The sequence below is a fragment of the Cyprinodon variegatus genome, unplaced genomic scaffold (assembly GCF_000732505.1).
Source record: "Cyprinodon variegatus isolate N-32 unplaced genomic scaffold, C_variegatus-1.0 Scaffold619, whole genome shotgun sequence".
Taxonomy (NCBI): Eukaryota; Metazoa; Chordata; class Actinopteri; order Cyprinodontiformes; family Cyprinodontidae; genus Cyprinodon; species Cyprinodon variegatus.
In genome coordinates this window covers 114,910-125,517 of record NW_015151072.1, presented here as the reverse complement: position 1 = coordinate 125,517, position 10,608 = coordinate 114,910, and the positions used below count along the sequence as shown (strand labels likewise).

General features: G+C 38.7%; 1 protein-coding gene across 1 annotated transcript in view; it reads left to right on the top strand.

The window, feature by feature from the left end:
* Positions 1–3,308: 3,308 nt before the first annotated feature.
* Positions 3,309–10,608, top strand: part of gtf3c2 (general transcription factor IIIC subunit 2) — a gene marked incomplete at its 3' end in the record, with an annotated part of 46,256 nt that continues 38,956 nt past the window's right edge. Inside the window, exons 1-7 of the mRNA XM_015392997.1 lie at positions 3,309–3,408; positions 4,315–4,403; positions 4,699–5,230; positions 5,462–5,568; positions 7,890–8,065; positions 8,319–8,392; positions 8,500–8,577. Coding sequence (XP_015248483.1) covers positions 4,370–4,403; positions 4,699–5,230; positions 5,462–5,568; positions 7,890–8,065; positions 8,319–8,392; positions 8,500–8,577 — 1,001 coding nt within the window. The remainder of the gene's footprint in view (positions 3,409–4,314; positions 4,404–4,698; positions 5,231–5,461; positions 5,569–7,889; positions 8,066–8,318; positions 8,393–8,499; positions 8,578–10,608) is intronic.

The window sequence follows — 10,608 nt, the reverse complement described above, 5'->3', positions numbered from 1 at the left end:
GTCAGATTATTATTATTATTATTTTTTTTTTGACTCATTATCAAGATCTGTCTAACCTCATTTAATTTAATTTACGACTGACGGATTGTCTTAGGTCTCACCATGAAGGAGTTAGAAAGAAGACATCAACATTACAGTAGCACACTAAGTCGGTAACTGTGTTTCCAAAAGCAAAAAGCTTTTCTGTGTGTGGAAAAAACTAGGTTTATATATAAAGCTGTTACACGGAAATAGTTATAGACTTTTCCAGACTTTTATCTCCACAAATTAGGTATACATCTCTGTTTGTGTGGATTTTAATGACAAAAAATCATGTTTGAGGCTTCAGTGTTTTCAGCATCAAAAGCAAGAAAACAGATTAATATTATTAGTTTAATTTTCTGAATATTGTCCTTACATTAGATGAAGTCATAAATCCACATAATCAAGAGTTAGCCGATTTTTTTTTTAAATAATAAAACAAAATGGGATGTAGTGTTTTTTTTTTTAACAACACATAAAAAAACATTTAGATGCATGATCTCCACTGTGATTCATCTCTAGGGGGAAAATAATATTTTACATTTTCTGTTTCAGATTCAGATTTCTTATTGTCTCTCTCCTAATATATTCCTGTTATTATTGTTAGAGTTTAGATGAATGTTTATGTTATCTGCTATTTAAAACCACTGTGGTTAAGCACAATAATTAATGTTTAAAAGAGATATTTTTTTCAGCTGTTGAAATGTATTGATGTTGTTGTTTTTAGACGTTTGCACACTTCTTTTCAAACCAAACTAAAGACACGAGTCTTGATTGAGTCAGTTTCCCATTGATTATTTTTGAATGTTTATTAGTGGTTTTTGTTTTTAAAAAGACAAAACTCTCATTGTGACTTTCACACATCATTTAGTGTTGTAAAAAGTTCAGTAATCCCCTCAAGAGAAGTTTATTTTTTCTTTTAGCCTCTTAAAATATTGCTGATTCTCTCATCCTCTTTTGTTTCATTAATTGGATTCTTAATATTATAAGCTTCTGTTATTGACCAAGTTCTGTAGATCATAAACACTTATACTTTTCTATTATGTTTCCATGTAAAGTGAATAATAATGACTGTTCCAATTTTTGTAGATATTTGTTTAGAACTGGGTATGTTTTGAAAATTAGTCCATCAGAGGTGGATTTATTAGATAAATCTGCAGAATCTAATTGAAGCCATCTTCTTCAAGTTGTCTTTTTATTTCACTTTTAGATAAATTCAAAGAAAATCAAGTCATAAAGAAAGAAAAAAAACTGAAGTGGCCCCTAAAATCAAAATTGGGACTTGCAAATTCAAGGTCTGGTCCCAAACTACAACCTTGGTTGCCATGGGAATAAAACATGGCATCAGCAGTAATAAAATATTTATCTACCATTTCTACACAGCTTTGAAAAGTACAGGAAGCACAGGAAGAAATCTATATTGCGAATGAATGTTGATTTTTCCTGCTAACTGGACCTACTCTTCAGTTGGTGCAGCAGTAAGCAAATCCAACCTCTTTTCCAATTTAATTTAGTTTATTCATATAGCGCCAATTCGCACATTGATACATCATCCCAAAGCACTAATTGCAATTCAACCAGATCATACAATCAGATTGGTTCAAAGTTTTCTATCTAAGGAAAACCAGCTAATTACATCGACTCGTTGACTCGAAGGCAATCCCTCAAAACAAGCATGCTAGTAGCGACTGTGGATAGGAACAATCCCTTTTAACAGGAATAAACCTCCAGCAGAACCAATGCACAACTTAGTTTAAGGGGCCATCTGCTAAGGCCGACTATAGAATAGAATAGATAGAATGAAGCAGAAGGATGAAAAGTGGTCCCTCCAACAGTCTAAGTCTACAGCAGCATAACTAAAGAGATAGCTCAGGATAACCTGAGCCACTCTCACTATAAGCTTTAGCAAAAAGGAAACTTTTAAGCTGAGCCTTAAAATGTTAAATGGCCTGTACTTATATAGTGCTTTTTTCAAGTCACCCATACACTCCCAACCTACACTGGTGCCACCAGGCCCTCTGACCATCATCAGTAGGCAATAAAGGTAAGGACACAGCAACAGTGAAAGCCAGAGCCGGGGCTTGAACCAACAACCCTGGGGTTGCAGGGCAAAATCTTGTCTCCGAAGCTACTGCCACCACTGTTAAAGTAGAAGGGTGTCTGCCTCAAAGAATAAAATTTAAAAGAAAAACTTACAAGTTGGATGAGCTTATACACATAATGTTAAATTTGGAAGTAGTTGAAAAATGTTAAATGGCAAACTCCAAGTAAGCAAAATAGGTTTGGCACATTTAAATGGATTTAGTAAAATATTAGATTTCATATTTATAAAAGCTTGTGTTTAAGGCAAAATAATTATTGAGGTTTTCTTTGGCAGATGTATACAAACTACAGCAGAAACCTTGAACAAAGATGGAAATATTTACAATAAAATAGGAGGTATTGCAAGTATTGGTGCAAATGTATTCAGATGGCCAACCACTTAACTTAAAGGCCAGGCAAAGATATATTGATTAGATAAATGGGAAAGAAGTTCATGGTAACTTTGGAGGGGCTGCAGAGATGCTCATTGTGTCTATTATACAGAAACAATGGTGTCAGGTGGAGGAGTTTGCCCTGCTGTCAGGTTTTCGGTTCGAGCCCTGGGTCTGGCTTTCAGTGTGCATTGCCTACTGATGGAGGTCAGAGGACCTGGTGGTGCCAGTGTACGGCAGCCTCAGTGAGCCCCAGGGCAGCTGAGGCTACCATGTAGCTTGCCACGATTAATGACTGAATGTAATGTAATGCACTTCTACAGTCACAAAGATAAAGCCAATGTTTTTATTTTTTAGAGTTTTTCACAAGCAAAAAGGTCACATGAGAGAACTAAATGCACTTAATCAGAAAAAGATGCAACAGCGAAACAGGGGCTTCCAAAAATAGTGTGACTGGGGCTGAGTTTGATCATCTAAAGATGACAGCAAAAGCTACAGTGGAAGGGTTTAGATCATATGATTATGCTTTAGAATAAGACAAACCAGACAAAATTCAACAGAGAATTTAGTGGCAAAGCTGCAAAATGTGTATGCACTGGCTCAAGTTTTTCTTGTTCTTTTTTTTGTTTGTTTGTTTCTTGTTTGTTTTTGTTTTTTTGTTGTTGTTTTTTTTGTTTGTTTTTTTTTTGTCCAGAATCACTAGACATTATCTTTGTCATAAAAAAGCAAAACAAAACAAAACAAAAACTTTACAAGCAGTCAGATACTAGAAATATGGAAACCAATCCATTGTAATTCAACATTTTACCAATAGGGGGCGGTGTGGATCTCCATGCTTCTACAGTAACATGGCGGTCTGATGTAAGGATATTTTTGGTTTGATTTTTCAAAAGTACAAGGACCTGCAATCGAGGTATTTGCAGTTTTATCATTCAGACTAAATAATATGAGCTAGAATATTCAGTTATTTTTGCTGTGGGCAGTCAGTCAGTCTCTGTAGATTTCTTCCTGAGTGCCATGTTCGGGTTTCGATCCCGTCTGGTCGGAGTCTGGTATCCCGAGCTCTTTGCGAGGCTTTCCAGGCTCTGCCACCGGGGTAGAAGTCCAGATATCAGGCACGATTTCCTTTTAATCGTGACATTCATAATAGGTGCATTTCAGAAGTACCAAGATAAAAGTAGCACAACACACTGCTATTATCTTAGCCAGCTAGCTTAGCTTTGTGTGTTAGCTAAAAGACGCTGACTTGGTTAGAAATCAACCGAGTTTTTTATTTTTTATCACTGAATTAACTTTCTATTTTATCTTTTTTTACATATAAAGTGTGCCGAAGTCATGTAAAGAGTGAGACAATGTTTGCTACCGATTCTTAAAAATGTATTTTTTGTATTAACTCTGCAGTTACTAAATAGGGGTAAACTTAATTTTTTTCAACGAAGTCTGGTGTGACAGGAACACGATCCCTCAACCACGCTAGAGTTAGCATCTGGTTTCTATCTTCTCTTAATGTATTTTTAATAGTTATCGCTGTCTCAACTACGTTTAATAAACTTTCAGTTAGAATCTGAAATATCTAAGTAATTTAAAATGTATCTGATATTTAAAGGAAGTCACATTAAAAGGGTGAACTAGTCCTTTACTCACATGCTGAATCGGATTCACATGGAACCTATGTATATTAGTGGATAGATTTTAGTTTACATCCATTATAGTTATTTTCACTTGTTTTTCTAGCTCTTTAAGTATAAAATCAAGGAAATTAAGCAATATTATTGAATTCTGTGTCATGACTTTAACTAAAATTGTGTGCTTTTAATAGACGTTGAATAAAGTTTCATACATGAAGAAAATTTTAGAGGAAACCTTCAAGTAACATGGAGCCAGTGGATCCTGTTGTCTCAGGAAAAGGTTTGTAGAAACACACTCTTTCCAGTTAGGTTTTATTTTCTTATGTGATTGTATAAATATGTTATATATATCACCATTTGAACTTCTTTAACATTAAATGCACCAATTTCAGTGGGATTGTATGTGATATGCTGACATGTATAAGCAAAAGGATAAATGATTGATGATATTTACAACAAAAAAATCTGCAAAGTCTTATTTTTGTCAAATTCTTTGGATTTATATATATATATATATATATATATATATATATGCCATTATATATAAGCCATTCTCACATGCTTTCTCCTTGCAGGGCAAGACAAGCCATCACAGTCTCTTTATTTATCTCCCAGCTCGAAAGGACGGCAACGGAAGAAAAACCCCAAGTATTTAGATGAACCGGATTTCACTGAAAATGTCAAACAGAAATCCCCCAGAAAGTCACCGGAAAAAGGTGTACCCCCTAAAAAGACCCCTGCAAAACCTAGAAAAACTAAAAAACCTCCAACAGAGACTGCAAACGGAGAAAAAGAACAAATCCCTCCAGATGCGGTGGTACAGACATTAGTAACGCCTAAAAGACGAGGAAGATCCAAAAAAACACCGTTAGTGAAGACGGCTTCGCCGTCTCTAACTGTCACTGCTGATGGAGACCCCCCAACCACAGAGACTGGAGGTGCAGAAAATTCAGTCAAGCAGGAAAATGGGACACCGAAGCCAAAGAGAAAGTATGTCAGAAAGAAGCCTGTAGAGGAAGTTAGAGATCCACCAGATAAAAAGGAGCAAGGAGAACCTGATGAGGAGCCTGAATCCGGGGGCCGTCGCAGAAGAGGGGCCGCAAAGGTGTAAGTTACATGAAGTCTAAAATATGCATTTAAAGAAACATACACTTTGAATTATTGCATATTTAAAGTGTGGCTTCTGTAGAAATATATAAAACTCTACGTGTTCTGTTAGCCTTTCTTTACTAAAATATTGCATCTAGATATGAAGATCTAGCCTCCTTCCCTTCAATGGCTTCAATTATACCTGCATTAACCTTAATGCAATAAACAAAACCCCAAAAAATCTTCCAGGGCGCTGAAATACCTTCACGATTTAGCCAAAGAGGCGTTTGCTCATTCCAGAGATGAACCGGACTCTGGGCAGCAAGGAGAATCCCAAAAGAAAGGCTCCAAAAAAGGTAGAGTGGAAGTCTTCATTGTTTGCATCACCTGCCGCTCGATCTCTCGCCTTATAGCTTCTGTTTTAATCTCACTCTAGCCTTTCATAGATTAATTTTTTACCCAGTGTTGAAGGAAAGGTCCGGTCAGCAAGGAATAATCAATGGATCGTTGCGATCACTCATTCTAGGAGCGGCCATTTTTGCCCAAATATAGTAACACCTCGCTCCGGACATCTTCCAGCAGTGACGTCACGGTGCGGTAAGCCTAGCTCCATTCTCCCCACTTTACAAGCAAAATCAATGGGAACTACTAGACACATATCAACAACTATAGGGCTTGGGCGTCGTGACGTAATTACTTTGCGTCGCTGCCATCTTGAATGCCTCTTTTACCGCTGCTCATACTACTGCCTATGACTACCGCATACTGTAGTCCCTCTCAGCCGTGTTTTAATTTGATTAATTTCACCTTAACTTGATTTCAACCATGATAAACCGTTGCTGTATTGTGGGCTGTAACAGCACAACACATGATCGCCATGGGAAAAACATAGAAAATGGGTTAACTTTCCACCGCTTTCCTGCCTGAAAGCGCAACCACGGAGACCAAGTGTCAGAGATAACGGGCGTTTCTCAATATGCGTTCTTGAGCGTTCTCGTGTGCTCGTGTACTCGTGACACATCATCAGCCTCAGCCCGAGTACCGTTCCAATTCTCGAGAACGCCAGATCGAGACCGCATCAAATCCCTGGATGTTGTTCTCACCCCGCCCTCTTTATCGAGCATGCTCGCGTTCTCGTCAAGTCCGATCTTCCTGCGTTCTCGCCAAGAACGGACTTGACGAGAACGCGAGTACGTACTCGCGATCTCGTCTGAATTGAGAAACGCCCAAAGAGTTGTCGGCTAGCTTGGATCGCGGCTGTAAGACGACCGAACATAACTTTCCACAGTATCCCGATGTCAATGATGGTCTATTCCCTGCATTTTCATTCTGGTAAGTTAAAGATGGTTTTATTTTATAGCCTACATTGTTTCTTTCCTTCAAAGTTGGGATCTTTTACGGGAGAGAGCCAGCGGGAAAAGGCTCAAATAGATGAGAAACCCGGAGGGTTTAGGGAGGGTTGGCAGTTAATGTTACTAACTACACCTTTGAAACACATAGCAGCTAGTTAAAAGTACATTACATGCGTGAGTGGTTGTTAGCATTAGCGGTTAGCAGTTGCTAAACTAGCAGGTTCCAGAGCCCGTCTGATCACAGCTTACCTTCGTACGGATTACTGTGTTCCCACTGTTTGCTGGCTTTATGATCTGCAGCTCCTGAACCCATCCATTCATGAACTGCACATGAGACTCCAAGGACTTCGGAACTGTTTTGAAGTATAGGCGCTCACTCATCGGTGCTCCACTCATTGTTTGGAACTTCATATGGATCCAAATTATTAATAATGCTGATTTTTGTCAACATACCGGTCCGTGGCTCCTCTATTTAATGTGTCCCGGTAAATTCCAGATGCTTTTCGGGATTTTAAAATCTTTTTCTCTCTACTTCTACGTCTCTTCTTTCAACAACAACGTTGTATCAGAGCTATGTTTATGTTCGTGTAGCCATCAACATGGCCGCCACGTCATACAATGCAACGCGGATCCCAAGCCCTTTTAGCCATGCATGTAGTATATTAGATTTTGAGAGGACTTCACCATTTTAATTCACCAGAGCTATAGTTAAACTAACAATGACCTTGTGCATGGCAGTTGGATGTTGTAATACATCGTATAAAAGTGAAAAAAAAATATTAGTTATTTCACTTTTCCTCCACGGACGGGTTCGTCATTGCCATCAAACCTCTGGCCAGATAAAAAACACGTAATATGTAGCCAACATTTGGAAGAAGAATGTTTTCAAGATGACTTGGATAATAGCGCGTTGTGACAAACACCAGATACAGCACTAGCACCTGATCAACAGCTGATACCGCACCATGACGTCACAAACCAGTAGGTGGCAGTAGTGTTCTTTGACAAACATGGATGCCTCCAGTAAAGCACATTCAAATTAAAATTACGCTTAATTAAAACACTTATCATTTATTGAACAGAAGGTAATAATTTCATATTTAAAGCACTTTCTGAAGTTTGAATTCTGAATATGACTGAACTTTTCCTTTAAAGAAAGACACTGTCAAAAAACCCACCTTTACGATTTAAGCAAACAGTAAAACGATGATGAAACGCATCTATAGATGGAAATTGCAGCTTTCAAAAATCACATAGGAAGAAATGAAGGTAACTTTTAGAGGATAGAACTTTGTAGGATTCTTATCTATGTGTCTGAACTCCAGGCCGAAAGAGAAAACGGGACAACATCGACGCTCTTGACGATGAAGACTTTGTTCCGAATATCGTAGACGAAGAAGAGGACGAGGCTGATGAAGGCGACCAGGAAGAGGAAGAGTTTTGGGATGAGGAGAGAGATGGCAGAAGGTTTCCATCTGCTTTTTACAGCAGCAAGGGCCGTGTAAGATATCATTTTGATTTCAAGACTTGGGTCTCTATTGATCAATTTGATAAATCTCACTACAATATAGAGTTAGATGGCCAAGAAAAAGATTTTTGCTGACTAATAGAATTTTCTTTTGTCTGTTTTTATAAGCAGAGCTGAAGGGATGTAGAACATTAGAAAATTAGCTTTCATCATGAATTATCAATCAAAAGGCATAATAAACTAAAACCATATTCACTCTGTGTTTTTATTCCCTGCACCCTTACAGGGCAAACCCATCAAAGGAATACCTAATAATATCATACAGACAATGACGGACTCAGCTGAGAAAACCAGGAAATTGTAAGTGGCTTTTCTCTCTGTGTTGAAGTTCTGCATCTTGGCATAGAGAAGTAGTTTGAAAATAAAGACCTGCAGGTTTGTCCAACTGCATGTCTGTGTGTTTTCAGCCGGGAAGAGCACTGCAGCAGCTGGGTGTTCCCAGACTGGGTTCCCTCTGCTAAAGATTGGGAGCCTGTTCCAGAAAAGTAGGTTCCCTTTGTCTGTTTTGTGTGCCTACTATCAAACACTTGATTTGGCAGCTATGTGTGACTTAGTGGTAGCAGGAACAACGTTAAACGAGATAACATTCCCCAATGCAGCCACCAACAAGGGGTGGATTTACCATTAGGCAATACCAGGCAGTTGCCTAGGGCCCCGAGTTCCTGGGGGCCCCATAAAACTCTGTTTCCATGTATGGTTAATACAACTTTTCCTTATTTGTGCACATTAATTATGTTTTTGATAAAATCCTTTGGCTAAAATGCCATCAGAACAAAGAAAAAAGCTCCTAGCGCCAAATCTAGCGACTTTTTTCTGCTACTGGAGACTTTGGAGACAACATCTAAAAGCAGCGAACTCTGCTCTCCAGAGCGAGTAGATTGGTAACCCCGCCTCCTGCTCTCCTCTATCTTGTCTGCTATCATGATTCATGCAGCTATAATTTCATCCAAATGAAAAATGGAGAACAGAGAAGCAGATCATGGCTTGTCTACAGTGAAAAGAAGGACTGGGTTATTTACTTTTGCCTTTTTGGAAACACTGGAAGGAGCAATCAGCTCAGTGAGCTTAGTTCTTGAAAAAAATCTTTCATTCCTTAAGAGACAGCATGAAAAGTCAGCTGAGTACAAAACATAGAGAGGAAAACAAGAAGAAAAGGGACAAGAAGAGAGGAACAAAACCTAGAACAGATAATGGATGTCTATTCTATTAACATTTCTCTATCTGTAGAATGGGGCTCTTTGATGTGTTGTCTTCTCCATTCAGAGGGGCCCCTGCCTGTCTTTGCCTAGGGCCCCAAAATTCCTAAAGTCGCCCCTGCCGCCAACGGCTCGTTTCCCAACCCATTGCCTTTTACTGCACCCTTCTGTCTCTGCCATTATCTCCTTTTCCAGCTACCAGTTATTAAAGGTCACTAGGATCCAAAGGAACAGACTTTTAGCCAGCAAAGTGTACGGGTCTACATTGTATGCCCTTTAATATAAATAGTAGAAATTGTACGGCCTGTGTTTGAAATGTACGGCTTTGCAAAGCCTTGCTTTCCACTCCAGAAATTGTTCAAATGTTAAAAATTTCAACAGCAGCAGATGTCGGAGTTGGGAAAATTTGAACTTTTTCTGCTCGAGGTGCCACGTCAACCAATCAGAGAAACTGATCTAGGAGCTGACAGGGAGACAGACACAGCATCGCTGATGCGGAGCGCTATGATCACTCCTCTGAAACAGTTTATCAGCGCCTAAATGAGCTTAAAATTTTGATACCTGCTGACAGTTCTGGGTGAACTGACTAAACAGACGATGCATAAAAATATATATTAAAACTAGTTTTTACTCACTCATCGCAGCAAACAGCAAAGCAGCTCTCTGCCAGTAAACACAGGAGCTGCAGAAGCATCGGACAACCATCTGGACGCGCTACAGGAACCTCACACATGCTTTTGAGGCACGTCCTTAATGCGGACAGGTATCAAAAATGAAACAGCAGACGCTTTTTTGATGCTCTAATCATGGTGTGAACATAGCATTACACTTTCTGATTGTTTGAATTAACCTATGAAACATAATATTCTACCTAAAAACGATCTCATGTCTTCCTTATAAAAATTTCCACCTCCAGTCAAGCATACGTTTCCCATAATCAGGAAAAAGTAGTGTTATAACAAAGACAAGAAGTTAGCTGCATTCCACCTCAAAATACAGGAAAAAGTCTAAATCAAGTCTAAAGTCAGTCTAAATTTCAAAATTTTCTAGGAGAGGAATCCCCCAGAAACCCTAATGCCTCGCGAAGTCTAAAGAAGTGATACACCAAGGAGTACACCCCATGAAATAGTCCTAGCTAAAAGCCTGCAAAGGAACAGTTGATTTGCTATAATTACCTTTAATTGCTAAGAAAATAAAAAAAAAGCTGCGTCTGATGTCAAACTCAATCACAGAAGAGGCTAAAACTTTAACCATGGACACACTCCCAGTAGGGTTGTCAAAAGTATCGATACTCAAAAAAGTATCGATACTGAAATGTTG